General features: G+C 35.1%; 1 protein-coding gene across 1 annotated transcript in view; it reads left to right on the top strand.

Annotated features, from left to right (window-relative positions):
- Window positions 1-23,023, top strand: part of LOC136031909 (zinc finger CCHC domain-containing protein 24-like) — a 67,344-nt gene extending 44,321 nt beyond the window's left edge. The window contains exons 4-5 of the mRNA XM_065711904.1: window positions 14,359-14,532; window positions 22,846-23,023. Of these exons, the coding sequence (XP_065567976.1) occupies window positions 14,359-14,532; window positions 22,846-22,971 (300 nt within the window). The 3' untranslated portion in view covers window positions 22,972-23,023. The remainder of the gene's footprint in view (window positions 1-14,358; window positions 14,533-22,845) is intronic.
- Window positions 23,024-23,608: the final 585 nt, after the last annotated feature.

The following is a 23,608-nucleotide window of genomic DNA, read 5'->3' as shown; positions in this document are numbered from 1 at the left end:
TTGCCATACTCAAGTGGGGAGAGTAACTGGGTTGGGTTGAACGTTATGGCAAGAAAAAAGGGGCAGTAAAACGGTCATAAGGGGTGGAAGAGAAGAATGTACGAGGCCTGAAATCCAAACCGGCATTACTGTACTTGACAACATCAAGGGTTCTAGGCCTATTTTGTTGGTTTGGTCTTAGGAACTCTAGCATTATTAAGAACCTACAACTTTTCTTTTGTGGGAACTGTTTGAATGAACCATGCTGCACATTTTGGGTTGATCAAATGTGCATTTTCTCTGGTAAATTTTCCATCTAGATAAGGTTTTCAGGGATGAAAGAACTTGCAATCTTTGCTCTCCATATACTCGCCTTTAAAAAAAATCTACAGATTCTGTTGTTTGTTTTGTTCTGCTGTGACAGTATTCTCAACATCGTCTTTAGCCACAGGCAGCGTCGAATTCTGCTGTGTCTTCTGCTCAGGTGCTACAAGAGATGCTAATCAATCAGTTTATTAAGAGAAAATAAAGAAAAATTATAATGCTTTAGACCCCCACAAAGGCTCTTTGACCTGTAATGGTGGGAGACTAAAATTACATTAATTAATATAGAAAAAAAATGAAACAATGACATATATGCGTCATTATATGCGTCATATATGCGTCATAACGTAGCAAAATCAATTGATAAAGGAATTGAAAAAAATATAGTAAACTAAAGAAACGAAAAATAACAAAACAAAATAATGAAATATCTGCTTTTGTACTAAAATCAATCAATAACTGAATATAGAAAAAAAAGTGAAAATCATACCAAACCAAGCAAAGCATTTGGAATATATAAATTGAAAAAAGAGGGAGAAGGGAGGAGGTAGCTGATTTTTTGGATATTGGACGTGGTCAATCGGAAAGACCCTAAAAAAGTTTTTAAACATAGAATATCAGTACATTAGAACATTTTTCAAAATTATTTTTAAACTACCAAACGAGTGGCATTCTTGAGCTGAATCAGGTAGGCTGTTCCATACTATATGATAAGTAGATTAACGGATTAAAGTCGGATCTCACCGATGCAGTAAACAAAATATTAATATTCCTTGAATTGCGGAGGTGATGCAGACCTACCAGTGACGAAAGAAGGAGTAGTTTTTATGAATGAGGGAACATCACCATGAAGTTGATGAAAAGTAAATGACACACAAAAAAGAATGTAGGGTAGCTGCAAACCAAGTAAAGAGATAGTTAGGTTAATTGTAGAACAATTAGTTTCCTGTATAAGCCTTGTTGCCTTATACTACAACTTAGATAGTGGTTTCAGAAAAAAAAATTAAAAGTTGACATCCATACAGTAGGGCAATAACGGACGTTGGACTGAACTAAGAAATGGAACAGAATTTTTAAAACTGATCCAGGAAAAATATCTTTTAGTTTCCTGAGAATTCCAAGACTCCTTGAGGTCTTCATATTAATTAGTCCAATATGATGCTTGAACGAAAGGTTCTCATCAAGAGGAATACCAATGAATCGGACATGTCGATCCTTAGGTCTACTGAGAGAGCCTCTAGAAAGCGGGATATCAGTTAACTAAGGGCACGCAAGAGAAATATGGGAAAATATTTAAAAACTTGACTTAGCAACATTTGGGCCAAGGTAATTAGCATCAAACCAGAGAACGACTCTCTCGAAGAGGCTCAATCGTTTAGGACGCATCTCAGACTTAGTTCTAACTCCATCACAAATAGTACTGTCATCAGCGAAGGAAAAGATAGCGTCCTCATCCTGCGAAAGTGAAGGATTTTTATTTTTTGAACTGCAAGATCCTGGATGACATAGGCAACAGCAAACTGAGGGTTTCTGATTTTTAACCGTAACAATAAGGTCATTAACATAAATCAAAAACAGAAAGCTTGAACGAAAGGTTCTCATCAAGAGGAATACCAATGAATCGGATATGTCGATCCTTAGGTCTACTGAGAGAGCCTCTAGAAAGCGGGATATCAGTTAACTAAGGGCACGCAAGAGAAATATGGGAAAATATTTAAAAACTTGACTTAGCAACATTTAGGCCAAGGTAATTAGCATCAAACCAGAGAACGACTCTCTCGAAGAGGTTCAATCGTTTAGGACGCATCTCAGACTTAGTTCTAACTCCATCACAAATAGTACTGTCATCAGCGAAGGCAAAGATAGCGTCCTCATCCTGCGAAAGTGAAGGATTTTTATTTTTTGAACTGCAAGATCCTGGATGACATAGGCAACAGCAAACTGAGGATTTCTGATTTTTAACCGTAACAATAAGGTCACTAACATAAATCAAAAACAGAAACAGACCAAGAACAGAACCTTGAGGAACACCAAACTTAACTTCAGACGAAAAGTGAGAAAGAGAATCGATAAAGATAGTTCTATCGGACAAATAGGAATCAAGCCAATTATGAGCATGTCCTTTTATACCAATGTGTGATAGTTTATACAGAAGGATCCCAAGAATTCAGGATTCAAAAGCCTTACGGATATCCAGGAATATAGCCTCAGGGATCAAACCAGAGTCAAATGCAGTGTGGAGAAAATTTTAAAAGCTCTATGCATGCATCTTCCGTAGAATGTTTAGCTTGAAAGCAAAACTGAAAATCATGAAAAAAAAAACTTTTAGCCTCTAGAAAAGCTAGTAGTCTGGAAAGTCTGGCCTTTTCAAAATTTTCTTAAAAACAGACAGCAGGGATATAGGGCGATAATTGGCTGGATCGTTTCGAGGTCCACCTTTATACAAAACAATTACTTTAGCTGGTTTAAGAGAACTGGGGAAAATCCCATTTTCAAAAGAAAGATTTATAAGCTTCATAAATGGAGAAATAATTGAAGGAAAAAAGAACTTAACTACCATAGGCGGAATGCAGTCAGTGTCAGACGCCAAAGAACCTTACAAGCTATTTACAACCTTGGCTACTTCTACATCAGTAGTAGGATACAACACTATCGACCTGAGACAAGGTGGACAAAGATAAGATTTTTAATCTGTTTGTGACAGACAAGACCTGACTGAAGAAGCATTAGTTTTTCCATCATTAACAAAAATGATGTAAATGCTTCCTGAACCGATGGAACGCCCTCAACAAAGACATCACTAGCCCCAAGACTCGGAGGGATAGAGGGAGCTGAACGCTTAAGAACGGAATTAATCACTTGCCAAGTCTTACGAATATCCTTCCCACAATCTGAAAATTTCTTGAAATAATAAAGTAATTTGGCTTTCCGGCACAAAGAGTTAAAAATATTCCTATAGAGTTTGAACTGCTGAAGACGTGCAGTATTCTAATATGGCTTTGCTGACTCAAAGGCTTTCCAAAGATTATTTTTTCTTCTCCAAAACCTTAGAAGCCCAGGTGTCATCCATAGGTTAAGAGGAATAGATATTTTTTTTTTACCTTGAATTAGAGGAATTCAGAGCACATACTTCAAAAATCAACGCTTTCACTGACTCATAAAAAGAATCAAACTTTGAACAAAAATCATTATCCTCATTAAAAATATTCAATGTCTTCTCAGCTAAATGGGATCTGAGGTGGATTAATTCATTTAGACCAAACCTAAAAGAAGCTGCTGGAGTATTCCTACTAAACGTTATTCTAAATTAAAACTGGAAAATACAGGAAAATAGTATGAAATATCACTCACTACAACAGAATTCTGAACCACACTAAAAGATAAAAAATATTATCAATTAAAGACGCTGACGCATCATTCAAACGTGTCGGAATACAGGCTGTTGGTAGAACCCAAGCGGCGAGCATAATTGAGAGGAAATCCACAGTAGTGGAGGACGCCATATCAATCAAAGTTGTGTTAAAGTCTCCCATTATTACTAGTTCACTTGAATGTCTCCCTATTAAATCCAAAACCCCATCAAAGACCTGAAGAAAAGAAGGGATGGATCCACTCGGAGATTTATAAATATTATCAATTATCAAACCTTGTTTTGTAATTTATTTTCAATAAACTGGGATTGAAAAACCCCTTCATTATTCTTTGACAGATTACTTCAAACAAAATAGGGAACAACATCAGAAATATACAAGACTAGACCACCCTTTGCCATCCTTCTGCGATGTAGTCGTTCCATTTTAAAACCCCGTATATCAAGAAGTATTTCATTATTAGAATTCAGAAAGGTCTCACGTACCTCGACAACATCAGGTTGTCCATCAGAAACTATCTGCCTCAACTGATCAATCAATTAACATAGTCCCTGAGTATTGAGTTGAAGGACTGAAAAATTATCGTCTCGTCTAGTAGCCCACTTTAAATTGAAAACATACTTACTAGTAATTGAAAGGGAAAAATTTAAAGAATTATTTTGAATTTGGCCAATAGAATTATAAACAATACTAAAAACATCTATTGATTACTTTGCTATTGAAGTAGACGTCCATCAATGGAGTAAACATCCCCAGAGCCTGAGCTAGAAAAAATCACAGGACTTAAAGAGATGTTGGATCAAACCTGCGCAACGACAAATAGAAAAAATACAGCAATATATATATATATATATATATATATATATATATATATATATATATATATATATATATATATATATATATATATATATATATATATATATATATATATATATATATATATATATATATATATATATATATATATATATATATATATAAACTAAGAGGCTATAAGCGAACAAAAAACGAAAAGAAGGTGAGAATACAACAACTTTTAACTATTAGCACACACTATTAAACAATATCATCGATAGACTATAAGCGACGTGGATACGAATCACTAGATAGACACACATAAATTCGACCTTGACGAGACCACACTTGCTTATTTCCATATTTATCCCGTGCTAAGTTCATAGCATCTCGTCTTTGTTTTGTTAGATTTTCCAACACAAAAATACCTCTGCGAGCTAATTTTGACTTTTCTTTGAACACTTTAGAAGCAAGGTCTTTAGACTTGAATGTTACAACTACAGGAGCAATTGCATTCTGTTTACCTTTGCTTATATTTAATCTTTTAACTTCTATCACATCCTGATTTGATATTTCAAGCTCAATTGTGTTTGATACTATATCAAGAACCACTAACTTCAAGTCACTATTGGGAGGGTTCTTAACCCAATTGAACATGAGACTATTTAATCTTTTTTCTTGTTCACACTCATCAAGCTTTTGCTCTTCAACTTTAATCCGTTCCTTCATAAATGAGCATTGATTTTGTAAATGTTTTGAATCATCAGATAAGAAAAAACAAATTTTGGCTCGAATTCAACAACTAATGCTCTGTAAATTTCACTTGAAATCAACTAGCTTTGCGCTTTGATTGCACTAACTGTGTCCTTAGAATATGACTGTTTGCCTCCAACAGTTGCAAATTTTACATCTATTCTCTGACCGATTTTCTGAGCAAGGTTTTCCGTGACAGACTAAACTTCTTGTTCCGTTGCTGTAGTTTCGTAAATAAGAGAGGTTGATCCCAAAGACTTATTTAAATTGATATATCCAGAAGCTTGCCCTTTAAGTTTGTCTTTGCACATTACTATGTTCCAGTTCAAGTTTCTTTTATTAGTAATATCCATCCATTTATAAACAAAAATATCCCAAAGGGCTCAATGGCCCGTTTTTTTCGGAAAAACACAACAACAAAACAAAATATAAATAACTATCAAACACACTCAGACTTAAAATATATTTAGATTCTACTCACCAATCCTCACCCGAATACAACCGAGCTCCGCGATATATATATATATATATATATATATATATATATATATATATATATATATATATATATATATATATATATATATATATATATATATATATATATATATATATATATATATATATATATATATATATATATATATATATATATATATATATATATATATATATATATATATATATATATATATATATATATATATATATATATATATATATATATACATATATATATATATATATATATATATATATATATATATATATATATATATATATACATATATATATATATATATATATATATATATATATATATATATATATATATATATATTTATATATATATATATATATATATATATATATATATATATATATATATATATATATATATATATATATATATATATATATATATATACATCGAGGAACCGTAACTCACACTACCCAAATCTAAATAATTAAATTCAATCCAAATAATTAAAATTTAAATAATTCAATCCAATAAAATCTAAATAATTAAAGAATATAAATAACTGACCAATATTATAATCTAATTTATTTTTTCTAATTAGAAAATTCTTCAACTGTTCCATAAAATTGATATATATATATATATATATATATATATATATATATATATATATATATATATATATATATATATATATATATATATATATATATATATATATATATATATATATATATATATATATATATATATATATATATATATATATATATATATATATATATATATATATATATATATATATATATACTGAAATATTACTCAAATATTGGGATTTGATGGTACAGGACCGTCAAATCCTAATATAAATGGAATTCCAGGCACGTTGACAGCAACTATCAGACCAAAGTCTGAGAGCAGTGCAGGGGTGGATGGCACTAGCATGTCATCCTGGTTCCTAGTTTCATAAGGACTGAAATTTCTAACAATCTCAAGAAGCCTGGAAAAACTTGATGGAAGGTCTCCACAGAAATATTGAAATGCAATGAAAGAGAGGTGTAATGTATGATTATCTTTAATCTTCAGAAGTTCAACAGAAATATGGGTGGTAGGACTTTTCTTGATTTCAATTAGAGATTATGTGAAGGAGTAAGTAAAGATGGAAATATAGATATCCACACTGACGAGCAGTAACATAAATAAGGGTTAATAAGAGAGAAGTGTAATAGACGAAGGATAGAAAAAGGAAAGACTCGCTTTAGCTTCTGAATAAATCCAAGGCCTTGAGAAGCCTTTAATATCATTTACTCAATATGTCGCTTGAAAGATAGGTTTTCATCCAGAAGTACCCCAATGAATCGAACAAACTAGTCAGCTGGGCGGGATTTGGATCCATTAAATGTTTGAAGCTCTGTCACTGTAGGGCAGCTTTTGGCTATGCGGGAGAATATAAGAAGAAAGAATTTTTTACATTCAAAGCTAATAAATTTGTATCAAACCAATGATATATGTTTTCTGTCGTCAATTGTAGCTTGAGGGTAAGGGTTGATTCATCAGGTACTGCAGCCCCCATGGTGCTGTCGTAGGTGAATGCAAACAGTTCTTCATGTTGACCAGGCGTATCCAAGGCTCCAACCACAGCATCTCTTTTTTGGCACAAATGACAACAGAACTTAGATCGTGTGCCGCTAAATAGTTGATTGAGGTTGTTCACATATATGAGGAAAAGGAACGGTCCAAGAACTGAGCCTTGTGGCAGTCCATATTCAACTAGAATATGCTCAGCAGAAGCTTCAACTGCAATGGATTGGCCAGTTAGGAATGAAGAAAACCAGGACAGAGCTTCTTCACGAACACTTTGATGTGACAACTTACCAATAAGGATCTTGTGTATAAGGCTGTCAAAGGCTTTCTTCACATCAAAGAATATTGCCACAGGGATAAGGCCGAAGTCTAAAGACTGTTGTACAAAATGAAGAAGCATATTACATGCGTGTTCTGTTGAGCACTTCTCCCGAAAACCAAACTGGTGCCGATGAAAAAACTTCTTAGCGTCCAGGAAACATTTTGGAATGCTTTATTGCATTCAAAATCTAAAATTTGAGACTCATTTACAACCTGGGTATCAGGTGTATAGTAACAAAAAACTAGATACTTGTAATTTCCAGTTTTTTTCTTTCCCTTTGGATCTATTACTTCAACAATACGTACAGGCCATTCAGGGTAGCCTCTAAACCAAGCCAATACCAGCATATAAACAGTAAATTTAGCCGTCTGCTCAACTAGCCAGAAATTAGTAAGAAAAATAGCTTTGATAACACAAAAAAGATCGTACCTTTTCGTTGAGTGGTTGAACCATAGACTTAAAAGTCAGCAAAACTGTCCTTAGTAATGTGTCAAGCTTAAAAAAGTTGAACAATAGATCAAGTGAATCTCTCTTTAATGCATAACCTTTCATCAATTATTTTTGTCAATCCAATATCCTATTTGAATTCATTTTGTAATCACTTACTGAACTTGTAATGCAATCTATCTAAGTCCGAAGTGAATGCTGTATTTTAATCCGTTTAGTCAAAGAAACCAGTTCATTATTTTAAAGGCAATAAAATATCCGTTTTCAGCTAGGTGTTATTCATTCAATTCATTCTGTTTTCAGCTCTCATTCAATACTGAATGATTTTTCTTAGCGGTCAGTGACTCTTTCCGTGAGTGACTTCTTCCAGGTTAACAACTCTTACGGGTGACGTTATTTACTCAACAGCAGACAACCTTTAATCATCCTCCTTTGATCGCATTTCTATAAGAGCAAATTCACCAGTAGTTACAACTCTGCTTTAATGCCAGCAATATCAAGCTGATGATTTTCCAGTATGGCCTTTAACGACGCAAAATTCAGTTTGCCAACACTCCGTTGATACAGCCGAATCAATTTCTATTGATTCGGCGTAAAAGCTCTGACGCGTCTCTGGCAACACTGATTTTAAACTCTGAAATTATTCCTCAAGATAGATATACTGGTATTTACTTTCTTCAGTAAGATTGATCGAATTTTGGAAGAATAACTGGAGAAAACGTATGAACCGTACTCATCAAAGGGTAAGTTCTGATGTATAACCTTCCCTTGATCAGGGACTGCCAGTTGCCAATATAGTTCAAATGAAATAAATCTGCAATTTATTCCGCTATAACTAAACAGGGTTGTCAACACTTTGTAAGAGAAGTAGGGAAACGTTGGGGGCTGTCTACTTTGTCTCTGCAATTTAAGAGGCAGGTCTGGCGGGCACCATATTTAACAACTCTCTCATTTCCTATTTTGCTTATTTTTCTCGTAATTGTCTATAAATATCGGATGGTCTATAAATATCAGATGGTCTTAATTATATTTTTACTGCTTGATCCCGACCTATATTATATAGGTCACTGATCAAAGAAATACTAATAAGAAAATCAACAGTTCCCGAGGGAATTTTCACCCAAGTAGCAAAATTATCTGCTTATTCAAATTATAATCTTTTGTTCACTGAATTAATTATTATCAAAATATTAGCTGCAGGTCAGGGAGAGACTATAATCCTTTAGTGATAGGTTATATCCAAAAAAAAGGTCCTCACACCATGAACTCTGAATCAAGGGCTATGGCATTGTGGTTATTGCATATTGTGGTTATGGTATCTGTGATTGAGTCAGCAATTAAGATGGTAAAACCAAAGTTGTTTTCTTGTATGAATGAGGTTTGTGGTTCTATATTAAATATGGTTCCCCTTCTCTCTTGCAGCATCTAACAATGTCCACTCAGATGATATTTATCCTAGGTATTGTCCTACCATCATTCTTTATTAGTGACGTCCAACCGATTTCCAAGAAAGGTAAAATTACCGCTCAATGTACAACGTTTTCGCCGTGTCAGCAACTCTATTAAAATTATTCAGATTGGTCGTAATAGGTTAGCTTTAGACTACGGTCTCTACTCCACCTCATCAGTTAAGCTTTTATCATCGATTTAGTTACCCTGAGATACTTTCTACGGTTGCTAACTTGCTCGTTGAATCTGGTCTTTTATATTTATTAGTGACGTCAAACCCATTTCCAAGAAAGGTAAAATTACCACTCACTGCACTAAGTTTTCGCCGTTTCAGCAACTCCATAAAAATTATTCGGAATAGTCGTAATAGGTTAGTTTTAGATTATATTTTTTGCTCCACCTCATTAGTTCAACTTTTAGCGCGGATTCAGTTGTCCAGAGATACTTCCTCAAGTTGCCAAATTGCTCAATGAATCTGGTGCTTCATGTTTTACACTGTTTTTTGGAGAACTTGATGTCAGTAGTCCTTTTTACTTGCTTATACGCTTCTTTTTCTGCTAAGAGGGATCTAAACTATTGCACAATGAACCCTTTTCGTGAAATATATTCTCGCCTTCAAATTTGTCCTAAGATCCTTTTTTAAAATCTAAGAAGCCAATTCACCAAGCTAGAAGAATCCTTGTCCGAACTGCAGCCTGCAATGGTGCAATTTTTTTGTTTTTTTCTCCTTAAAAACATCGTTGATCCCTGAGAAGAAACCCCATCTTCCTGCTTTTCCAATTATGTCAATGCTTCTTTTGTGTCACAGGCTATCAGCCGGAAACTAATTGACTTTCTGAAATCTTCCCGTAAGATGAATACCTAAGCGTTGGTCTTAAATTTAATACTGGGAAACGTGAGTTCCTTGTTTTCAGCTTTTTTGAAAGGACCCTGGTCACATCTATGACTGGTGGTTTCTATATGGCTGAGCCTGTAGAAAGTATCACTTACTTTGGCCTCCCGATTGGTTCAACCCTTTCCAATTTCTGATAAGCTATATTTTTCATAAAATTGCCACTGTAAAAAGACCTATGATTACTGGGAAATTTTGTTTCAACCCTCACATTCCGCATCTCTCTTTAATTCATTCGTCTTTCTCCACTTTTTGTATGTTGCCCCTTTTCGGGAGATTTTACTGCTTCCAGTATAATATAAATCCGTTCATGTTTCTTTCCATCCGCTAAATCCCTACTTTTATGCTCTCCATGGTCATTAAACTCTAGAAGAGTTCAGAAGTTTGTGATAGGAAGCTATATCCTCATGAAGCAGGAAATATAATGCAAAAACAGTGAACTATACTTGTTACCCACCACTAATGCGTCGTGTGTAGTTTAAATTCGTAAGTGTGTTTATTTGTATGGTTTTTATGATATTTATGGTTTTCCTATTAGTTTTTGTTCGTGTTAGGACAGTGTATAATTATTTGATATTAAGATGTTTTAGTTTTTCTAAAAATAAAATTCAATAAATATCTAAAATAAACTAAAATAAATATCTAAAATAAAATAAAATATCATATATTTGATATTTTGTTTTTCTTTTCATCCGGTTTTTGCAGAGTTGCTTCGATATTTATTTTATAAATAATCAAATAATTTGTATTTGATTATTTCAAATATACATTATTTGATTATAATTATATTATTTCATTATAAATGATTTGATTATAGTGGATCTGAGCACAAATGCAAATTCAGAGTTGCCCTTATAATGACAGACCAAACCTCTCAATCTCTACTGCAGTGAACTCCAATATTACCTAAATTTCCGAGTCACTTCTAGGGTGAAACTGTGTAAACGACAGTAGCAATGTGCTCTGCACCTGCCAATGACACCCCTGACAAATTAAAAGACAAAATCTACAGAGCACCCAACTGACAGACCACTGCAAGACATACTATGTTCTCTCGTAGACTTTAAGGTAAAAGTTGAGAATGACCAATTGGTCTCTCCAAAAGTCCTTGGTGAGCTTGGTCTGGGCCGAAAAAATGAAAACGGGAAACTACCGATTGACTTCAAACTCCTTAACGACCTTGTAATGAGAGGGACTATGTTTGTCCACTGGTGTGTGCACAAACTCTCATGTACATCCTCTGATGGCCATTCGAGAAAAAAGATTGACCACTGTCTCTGGAGTAAGAAGTAGATATCAAGACTTTTTGATATAACTCGCCAAAGAGGAGCCAACGTTGGCCTTGACCAAATCCTTATAGCAGGAAAAGTCTTCTTCAAACTACAAGCAAACAAAGCACCAAAATAGCTCCTTCAAACCCGATCATTGACTCAGAGAAGCTCTGGGTGGGAGAATTTCAGAAAGCCTTTAAGTTGGAGATGCAAAAGAGATTTGAAACCGAGTCTTTACAGGAAGATACCAACAGTGAAAATACCTATGAAAGCATAAACCTCTGCTACTACGATTCTCCAAAAGCTAACTTTGGCTATCACAAGGTTTCAGAGGGCTCTTGGCTGTCTGATCAAACATGGGACCATGGGTAAAGCAGTGAAAAAGAGTGTCAAAGAAGACAAGAGAAAATTAATCGACTGGAAAGCAGCACAGGCAGAAGAAGCTATGAGGAGAGGTAACTTTGTTCTCCTTAAATACTAATACGAATCTTCCGTAGTCCAATGAATTAAAGGCAGCAGCAAAAAAGTTGGAAATGGAATTCAACTGGCAAAAAACATATTTCCGCAAGGATGATTAAAAATGAAGGTTCTCACGCACCTGACTTTGAACACAGTAGCCTACCATTTTGAGGATCTTCACGAAAAGGGACACAACCCTCCCAGGCAGATCGCGTGGACCCGGTGCCTGGCAAATTGATGTCACATATATTACTGCAAAGTGTTAGCTTACAGCTCAATAGACATCTCTGTAATAAGCAGCTTGGATTCACCGTTCTTTGATGGACCTGATATTCACTTTACAGCTACTGACAAAAGGAAGTCGAGATTTCCTATCAAAGATCTGTATATTATTGAATCGATTTTGAGAATATCTTTGAATCAGTGGAAACTCTTACTATACTACGGAATTCCGTAAAAATAATTCTCCTGATCTTTAATCTCTAGGAAGACAATAAAAGTGATTTAAAGGCGCCAACTGGCCAAACCCATTTTTTACACCCTGTCAGGAGTTATTCGCAAAATTTTTATTATGGTGATGTTATCAGCAAAATTTACATTGCTCGGGTGCACGCGTTTAATTTTTGTATTAAAAATCAAGTAAGTTGTGGCCATAAAACCATAGCTCAATTGTAAAGAAAAAGCCAGGACAGTGATAGTTGGATGTAGTGAAAGGTAAAATATCTGGCCTAAGCCACAATTAGGATTTTTATAAAATATAAAATATATATGACTCTGTTATTGGACCGTTATTTGTTTATAGCTTTTAGAAGGGCATGCCCACCTAGAGTTTTTTTATGCAGGTTGACCAAGAATTTAGAATGGACACAGGACCGTGAATCTGCGTCCAAAGCCAACGTGGGCCAATCTGCAATCCACGGTGTCAGTCAAAGCAATAAAGTCAATTTATAAACTTGAACATTTGAACAAAATACAAAACTGAAATTCAATATTTATTGACCAAAAATATGGCCAAATCATGTCATTGCTACTCTTCTAGTTGCAACTGATTACACAATGCAAAATACCAGCTAATATGGCATCCAGTTAAATCCCAAAGTACGCATCAAGAATTTAAGTATTGCTGATAACGTTGCCATGCTATAATCTTGCAAGCAACTACTTCGAAAACTCTTAGACCAAATGAGGGAGATAGGCTCCCAGGTTGGCCTAAAATGAAGATTGAGAAACAGAATGCATGGTAAGAGCAAACTAACTTCCGGGGGTCGTTTGTGTAGACCAACAGTAAGAACAAGTCGTCTGATTAAAATACCTATAATGCATAATTGACAACGCAAGATCCAACACAAAAGAAGTGAAAACAAGAATTTGTCAAGACAACAGAGCCTTAAATAGACTACGGAAAGTTTCGTTTTGCCAATGATTCTCGAAACAGCTGAAATCGCGTCTCTAACAGTAACGTCATGCAAGTTTTCCTCAAGCTGTCCGCTTTCTTTCGAGAAAACGTGTATCAGAAGAATTCTCAACATCCATGGCAAGCAAAGCATAACCAACCAATTCATCCACGATAAAATTGACCAGCTTCTTGTGACATGTGTAATAAAAGTTTGTTGACGGAGACACCTTTGCTACGTGTTGCGAATGATCAATCTCTGGTTACCAAATGCAGAACTCCGCTACCAACCAGCAGATTAATGCCACAAGGACAGGCACAGAAATACCTTTTACCGACCTTGACAGGCACATCTAAGAAACTTAAACAGCTCAATCCAGCCTATGTTGACTGTTTTTCAAAACGAAAAGAAAAGATTCTTTAATCCAGTTTTCTGTAGTTATTTCTTGGAAAGTAAAAATCAATAAAAATAATATAAATAATGCTTTCCAGAGGTTCTGAAAGAAAAGAAATGATCTACATGAGTCCAGCTTTCCATACTATTGTAAACGTACTAGGATAATAAAACTCATTTCAAATTTCGGACATCCCAAGCTGATCCCAAGAAAACAAAAATCTGCAAAAGCAGTAAATTTGGACTATAAATACAAAAACACGCCAAAAATACAAACATGTAGAAAACACTAAGTTGATAAGGGCACAAAAATAAATGAAAGCAAAATTGAAGATCTGTCTTTATTTTAGTTTAATTTGAGTCATAAAATAAAAACCTACTCACCTGGACTCAGGTACTCATTAAAATTATATGTTCATTAATTTTATCATTTTTATCCAGTGTCGTTATCAAGCTGAAGGTAAAGGTATTACCCCGTACCAAGGTAAAAAGCGATGTTTTGGTGCGTACAAGTGTTCATATTGTACCAATCAATACTGGGAGTCATGTTTCTCATATGCAAACACTTGGCAAAAATGCAACGTCTGCAAATCTGAAGTCTACCCTTACCGACAGGTTGGTTTCTTTATAGAAATTTTAGATGCATAAACATAATGCTAGGGAATTACATGGACTTCATAGAGCATTGGAGTCCTTTTTTGAACCTAACGAAAATAAGAAGTATCTAAATTAAATAAAACATTCTGAGGAAAGTCTTTTAAAAATACAATACGAAATTATTTTTTATAGTTTTTATTTTTTTAGGCTTCATTGTTTTTTAGTTTACTTAAATTTTTCTATCTAAAGCGGTGTGGTTGGGGATATCAAACTTTGTGTCTTGACTAATATGAGACTAGTAATAGTTCGGCACCGCAAGGGCATTACGATATGGCTTAGAAACTGTTTCGTAACAAAATCTAGTTTTTTGCTAGAAATGGTGAAAAAAATCGTCCTACCATAGCTAGTCTTTTCCTCTAAGAATTAAAATTTTAAAGTCATTTGTAATTTAAGCTTAATAATAATAATGAAAAAGTGCTTGTGCTTTCATGTAACAATGATAGCAATGAGGACTTAATAATACCATCATAGAAATAAGTTCATTGTCTTAAATAAAGGGGAAAGATCATTATAAATACTTTTTTATGAAGTTAAATACTGCTTACGCAAAATGACTTACTTACTTAGATTTCGGTCCTCCCCCGCCTGAGGGCGCATAAGGCAGCAACAGTGGTTCGCCACGACGACCTGTCCTGAGCCTTCGACCAAAGCTCCTCCGTCGAAGACCTTGCCAGCTTCGCCTCCTTCTCTAACATCCTGCCAACGGTCATTTTGGGTCTCCCTGACTTGTGGAGGCCAGGGGGTATCCAACACCATATGTCATGAGGTAGCCTTCCATCACCCATTCACACCGTGTGCCCCCAATACATCCATCGTCACTTCCTAATGGCATCAAGGATGGGGGTATGATTTGTTATGGTATAAATATCATCATTTCTTATTCTCTCAGTCCAATGTATATTCAAAATAGATCTTAGGCAGTTATTATAGAATGCCCGTAGTCGTTTTCCTAGTTGCGCAGTGATACTACAAGTTTCACAACCATATGTAAGGACGGAGAGGACATTGCTATTATAAATTCTGAGTTTTAGGTTCTGGGAATATTTGCTATTTCTCCAAACATTTCTGAGACAACTGAAGGCAGAGCCAGCCAATGCAATTCGGCACAAAATTTCTCTTTCAGGATTGGCATCTTGCGGAAGAATGCTGCCGAGATATTTGAACTCTCTCACTACTTCAATTTCCTCATTGTTGACCAAAAGTCCCTCAGCTAAGTCAGGAATGACCGCATTTGACATTGATTTAGTCTTGTTAGCGTTTATGGAGAGTCCAACAGTATTTGCCACATGCCCAAGTTCATTTATATTGTGTTATATAGCTTCTGATTCGTGAGCGGAGAGTACAATATCGTCCGCAAAAAACACCATCATGAAGGATTCTTAGTGGGTTTAATTGTAGACCCCCACTGAAGCTACATCCACGAAGTACAAAATCTATGACTATGGCAAATAACAGTGGCGATAGACTGCAGCCCTACCCTACACCAGACTGAACGGTAAACCAGTCCGTTAGGCCACCTTCGGTTTGTACTGCGCACATAATATCGAGGCATAGAGCTTTAATTATTATTACGATTTTAATCGGGATCCCGTAATGTATTAAAATATTCCACATGGTCTCGCGGTGTATCGAGTTGAAGGCCTTGAGAAAGTCAATAAATACTGTGAGTAGTTGAACCTGCCATTCATTAGATTCTTCGAGCAGGACTCTCAGGCTAAATATTAGGTCACAACACGATCTGTTTTGGCGGAATCGATGCGGAATCGATGTTGTTCATCTCTCAGAACTTTCTCCACTTTACTTTAAATTCTATTGAGAATAATTTGGCACAAAACCTTGCTGCTAACTGATTGTAAAGTGATGCCTCTCCAATTATCAAATTTAGTCTTCTGTCTTTTTTTGAATAGTTTTACAATTACTGCCTTTGACCATTCACTCGGGACTTTTTCATCATCCGAAATACGTGACAAAAGTTCAAACATGGGCACTGCTAGGGCGCTTCAACCATATTTCAACAGTTCTGAGGGTATGTCATTGTTACAGGCAGCCTTTCCGTTTTTCAAAGTTATTAGAGCCTCTTTTACTTCACTCAGCAAGAGAGGTCCGGAATATATTCAAAGATCAAACAGTGTTTCTTCAGGGATATTTAAAGAAGTTGTGGGAGGCACCTGATTTAATACCTCGGTAAAATGCTCCATCCAGCGTCGGTTTATGTCATCCGTCTGGGTTACTAAGATGCCTTCTTTGTTTTCAACTTGGGTTGAAGAAGCCTTTGAAATACCCGCAAGCTCCTTCGTTATAGCGTACACAGTACGACTATCTCCCCGCCTGGCGGCTACTTCAGTCTGATCAGCCATAGTTTCGAGGAACACCCTCTTTTCATTCCTAGTCCGTGTTTTTACTTGTTTATTGAGACGCTTATACTGCGTTTTTAAATCATCAAGATATTCTTTAGTGCATGTCGTGTTATGCTCATGTCTATCTACGAGAATTTCGACTTCTGCCCTTTGATCAATGATATCCCAGGTACTTTCAGATATCCACTTCTCTTTCTTCTTCCTGTTATATCCCACAACATCTTGTGCCACTTCTTTAAGGGACTCGACGATCTTTTCCCGTTGATTATCAATTGACAACTCGTCCCTTAGCATGGAAAACTTATTTGACCAAGTAGATGTATACTTTTGTAATTCATCCGGGTCCTGCAGCTTTCTTACATTAAATCTTTCTACTGACCGCTGGGGCTTTATGACAGTTTTTAGTTTCAGCTTAAACTTAGCAACAACAAATTGGTGGTCGGAATAGCAGTCGGCACCTCGAAAGGTCCTAACATCCTCTGAACAACGTCGCCTGTGCTTGGCAATTAAAATATGGGGTATTTCATTTCTTCTTACACCATCAGGCGAGTTCCAAGTATATTTGTGTATTTGTTTATGAGGGAACCATGATGCCCCGACGATAAGTTCATGAGTCGCACAGAAGTCAATTAAACGTACGCCATTATCATTGATTTCCCCCAGTCCATGCTTACCAAGAATAGCTGGGACATTGGAGGCATCACTTCCAACTTTAGCGTTAAAGTCCCCACACAAAGCCACAATATCGTGCCGATGAGCTTTTGCAACAACATTTGACAACACACGATAAAAATCATCTTTGGTCTGATCAACGGTATCATTGGTTGGGGCATACACAACAATAACTGTCAATTTGGCCTGAGAAGTGGCAAAGCGAGCACGAAGGATCCGCTCATTAATAGGTTCCCAGTCCACTAGGCATTTTTTGGCCCGACTACTTAATGCCATTCCAACACCTGCCTCTTTTCTAATTTCAATTCCAGAATACAAAATATGGTATGTTTCATTATTCAAAGTATCAAAACCGGTAAGTCTGGTCTCAGAGAGTCCAGCAATGTCAATACGAAACTTATCAAGGGTTCTCATAGCACTGTTAACTTTTCCTGGCTGTGTTTCTTGATTAACTGTTCTAACATTCCAGTATCCAATACGAAAACACTCGGTCGTATTCAAGAATCCTGTCCGGGGGCGTGCGTTAGTCGTCATCAAAGAAGAAGTCAATCCGAGGCTATCTACTGCTGTATCTTGAGTAATCGGTTTTACGGTGACGTAAAACTGGCGTAAAAAGGTGGCTTCCTTTTTTTCTTACCACTTCGTATTAAACAGAAAGTCACAAAAACTTTATAATGGAATCATTCAATTATAAACCGATTATTTAAGCCTGTTCTAAAGAATCGAAAGTGAGTGGAGAGGAGCCGGCCCTCCGTGTCTTTTCCATCCAACTGATCCGATGGAACTGCCCAAGATATCCAGTCCATTGTTTTCAGAGTTATTGTTTTAAACTGCTTTAAATTTTTTTTAAGTCTATGGCCGAGAAAAATATAACTTAGAAACAAAAGAAATCAAAAGAACCAGCCTCTCAAAAGTCAAGAAAAAAAATGTTTTTTACTGACTAAAAATGTATATCTGTAAGTACTTGGGCTATTTGGGCGTAGTCAAGATAAAGAAAAGCATTCGTAATTCGTATTCCCGAAAACTTGGCAGGACCAAGGGTCCTATAAAGATGTATATATATATATATATATATATATATATATATATATATATATATATATATATATATATATATATATATATATATACATATATATATATATATATATATATATATATATATATATATATATATATATATATATATGATTTATATATTCTTGTTAAGTATTTTAATTGGCTATCACTCGTTTACTCTCTATCCCTCTCTTTCTCTCTCTCTCTCTCTTTCTCTCTCTCTCTCTCTCTCTCTCTCTCTCTCTCTCTCTCTCTCTCTCTCTCTCTCTCTCTCTCTCTCTCTCTCTCTCTCTCTCTCTCTCTCTCTCTCTCTCTCTGGAAACCAATAGTCGATCACCTTTAACTGATACCCGAAATAAAGTATTTATCTTTTTGAATTTTCACTGTTTGTAATGAACAGTAAAAAAAAATTAATAAAGTGGAGAGACAAAATTTATAGGAAAAATGGTTAAAATTAAATGATAAGTTTAAAAGACTTTCTGTTTAGAAGAGAATATTCAGTCAAAGATTGATTGAGGACATGATGAAACTTGAGTCAACAGCTTTGGATTATTGGAGGAGACTTAGATACCATTGTACCAAAGCGTTTAGCCAAATTATTGAACTGTTTTTAGAGATACTTGAAGGTTAGTTGCGAAATTTCCCAGAGTTTCAATTACTCCTTCTATATTTTCGGTGAGCATGCAGGTGATCAGTTTAAGTCGTTACAAGTAGTAAAGGATGATTGTCTTGAATACATGTCGGATAGTGATCAGCGGTGTTAGAGTAAACAACGAAAAATGTTCAACATATTTCCACTTTGTTTGCATACATTGGGCAGCTGGTTATCTTAAATGAGAACAGCTGTGTTCTCTATTGTTGCTCTACTGAATTGTTACGTTCTTAATAGAGAACGTAACAACAGAGAACTGCACTATTGTTGACGAGTACGATGAAAAGAGTAGATTATAAAATCCTTGCAGACTACAAGAAGGATACGGAGTACTAATTGGCGATTACAATTCATGTACTGAAGAGGTTTGAGGCTTTGGAACTAGAGGATTCCCGTGCTTTCCTTGCAGCTATGATAAATTTTATCAGTCAGAAAATATCTATCCTGGAATGATTGAAAAAAAGTATTAGCAAAATTTTAGCTTAAATCTATGAGACTGCTATTATCGTGTTTTATTTATTTTATTTTCTTTTGGAGGAAGAACCGGGTATACGATTCAATTGTTGGAATAACAAGAGAATCTGGTTTCTATGTCATTATTGTGAAGACAATGGTTTTATGATTAAAAGTCTACTGATTTTTATTTGGGAGTTATAGAAAGTGAATCTTCATTTGAGATACTCTGTGTGATATTTCTTCAAATAAACAGAATGTAAGACGTGAATATTACAGTATTAACAAAAAATAATCATTGGCTACGCAAAGAGATATAATGAGAGTAGAGTTCCATTGTATATTTGGATATATGATGTTAAAAATCCGCAGATTGCAGAGCAAGACCGCAGAGAACTTGCTCTGCGGTCAAAAATTCATGATGCAGGGCCCCTTTACATCTGGAAATTCGAATGAAGAACATGGTTTTTCAAAAAAATAAAATAAAGATTATTTATATTTATTGTGTTACGGAACTGTGCGAATTTGAAAAAAGTTTAATCGCTAATAAAAAACGAATAATACTTATGGTCTGAAAGCTTGTGAAATAGAGCGATAGGCGGTGGCCACCCTGAAGGATTTGGCAAAACTAGAAAAGTCAGGGTTACGACTTTCAAAAAAGGCATAGTGTCTCTATATCCTCTATAACCCAATTGACTCTGTCCGTATATGTTCTATAATCCAAAACAATGTGTGCAAAATCATCCTATGTACTAATGCAATTTTGTTAGCAATAACCTATGCTCTCAAATCAATGCCATATGGACTAGCCTATTTTAATTTAACGCCATGAGGAAGCGTTGTTTCTTCAATCCATTAGTCCTAAAATGCCTTAAGAAATCTAAACCTAGGAGTCTAACAGCTTGGTTCTGAAGTTTGTTTATGATTCTGATCCGCTTAGAATTCAATCGTGTCATGTTTACTACCAAGTGCTTATGGTGCATGATATGTCTTGCGCCATGTACTTATGGTGCATGTGATATCATGTACCATAACCATGTGGAATATACTCGTGCACAAAAAAGGCGGTAAGTATCTCTCAGGCTATTGGGGTTAAAAGTCTAATACTGGCTAGAGTTTGGCTCATGGATTAAAGGCCAGAAATGTGTGTCTCAGGTTTCACCTTATAAAATAATAAGCAAGATTCTCTAAGCCAATACATAGAAGCTCTGAAAGACATTATTGGCACGTGTGTTCCTAGCAGCAAGGCTGGGAAGTAAAATTTATTTCAGAATAGTTAAAATAGGGCCCTCTATACCCCTAAAACAGTCTGTACACGCACACGAAAAAATGATTACAAGTGCTTTATAAACCAGGTCTAAGGTAGGTAGGTAGGTAAGTTTTATTTTATCCACAATACAAACATAAATAAAAAAATGACAACACTAATAAAATGTTGCAGCAAAAAGAAAGTCATAAGGACTTGTGCTGCAATTTCATATTATGATTTACATCTTATAAATAAATATCTAAACATAACATCTCATGATTAACCACCTAGCCTATCTTATATATAAAAAATAACAACACATACACATGAACAAAATACAACAAAATAATCATATTAAATATCATTTACAGGTATTCAGTCCCCACCCCACATCAATAAACTGCAAAAAAAAAAAGACATCAAAAACCTTCTGCCCTTCAAAACCTATTACTTAAATAAAACATTTTCAATTTATTTTTAAACCTATATAAAGTGACAGACTCCCTGATGCCAGCCGACAAACTATTCCAAACAGAAGGCCCCAGATTCCGAACCACATATGATGATCGAACTGTTTTTCTTTGTTCATGGCTTAAAAGTTGTGAATTTCTTGTATCATAATTATGGTACTCCTGATTCATGGAAAAATAATCATGAAAATACTCAGGGCATATATGTTTCATGCTCTGGAACACAAAAATTGATGCCTGGTAGTCACGAATCTGACCAACATTTAAAACATTACACCGGGAAAAGCTAGCAGTAGTTTTGGATTCAACCTGCTCTTTTATGTCCGCAATCAATCGAATGCTTTTATTTTGCAAAATCTGGATCCTTTTATAATTAGAGAAGAAATTACTAGCCCAATGAACACAACCATAATCTATATAAGGATGAACAAGGGAAAAATAAATGATTTTTAAAATCTTGAACGGAAAAGTTTTTTTTACACGTCTCAAAATTCCTAGACCCCTAGCCATTTTAGCACCAATAACACTGCAATGCTTTTTCCAACTAATATTATTATCTAAATAAAACCCCAAATACCTAATTTCCAAAACTTGTTTAATGGGTAAATGTCCAAAAAAAATGTTATTATTATCATTAAGTAACCTACCTGTTCTACTAAATATAATGTAATTTGTTTTAGATGCATTAACTGCTAGGGAACTACCTATTGTAAAACTGCGCAAACGTTCAAGTGCCAAATTAGCCTTATGTGCAACCTGCACCAAACAACTACCAATTACTGTTAGTCCGCGTGTCGTCCGCGAAAGAGGACGACACGTGTCGTCCTCGTAGTGTCCTCGTAGTGTCGTCCTCGTAGTGTCGTCCGCGAAAGAGGTCAGCGCTTCAACTCCAACATGTGAAGCCAACGAATTAACATAAATAAGATAAAGTAGAGGTCCCAGCACGGAACCTTGAGGCACTCCACACTTAACACCGAACTCTCTGCTTGATATATCTGATAAAGCAACTTTGATAGTCCGGCCATGCAAATACGATGAAAACCACTTTACACAAGTACTACCTAACCCAAGCCCACTTAGTCTACTAAGAAGAGTATTAAAATCAACAGTGTCAAAAGCCTTACGGAAATCTACAAAAACAGTTAAAGGAATCATATTATTTTCAAATGCATTATCAACAAAACTGCTCTAGATACATTTGGAAACTTTTAATGGTATTACAGTCAAAACCTCCAAGGAGCTCGCTGAAGCACCTGCATCATGTTCTTCAGTACAAGTTAATACATTATTATAAAATATCATATATAGTTTATACTTATTTTGCATGTGTTCCTTTGTTTACTATATTTTGTATTGCAGGAGCCTTTGGATAACCCAAAATCACTTGGAAAAGACATTGACAAACGTAAGAAACATCCCCAACATCTTTGCGGAAAGTGCCAAGAGCTTGGGTATCCCTGTTTTAAAAAACCTGATTATGTGTAAACTAAAAGGTTAATATTCTGTTTCCTAAGTTTTAATAAAGGTTGAAGGACAATTTTTTAAGGTTTTTACTAGGTAATTAATGTAATGAAAGCTCTCATAAAATGTTTTTAAGTAAAAGCGCAAATAAAACTGAAAAAAAACAGAAATTGAAAATTAAATCACACATGCTAGACAGTGGTGTTAATTTTTGGAGCCATATTAACCCCTCTGGTTGAAATTCTTCAACCTCTGAGGGATTTATCTGAGCCTTTTAACAGTCATATTTGACAATACAAGGAATCAGGAAAACAAGCACAAGCCAGAGAATTGGTATTTGTTTTTGACAAGCAACATTTCGGCCAAAATGAGCAGGAGGCCTAACGTGACTCTACAAGTGAAAGGCTTGATTAGCAAAGAGAACGGTTCGATTGAGCAAACGATTTTGAATCATGGATATAATTCTAAGGCATAAAGATTAATGAGGATTTGTAAGAGCAATTGAAAATATATATGTTCTAAGACCCATCTGAGTGAAGGGAGGGCCGTTCTGTCCTCACCCATAAATACGAAATACTAATATAGAAGCGTAACTTCTCCCCTAAATATATGTTTGCGGGATAAGCCCTATAAGCTATTTGAAGGATTCCTTGCGGATTAG

This window comes from Artemia franciscana, chromosome 10, assembly GCF_032884065.1.
Source record: "Artemia franciscana chromosome 10, ASM3288406v1, whole genome shotgun sequence".
In the NCBI taxonomy this organism is placed as follows: Eukaryota; Metazoa; Arthropoda; class Branchiopoda; order Anostraca; family Artemiidae; genus Artemia; species Artemia franciscana.
Note: the sequence above shows the minus strand (reverse complement) of the source record. Positions and strands in the feature narration are given on the sequence as shown.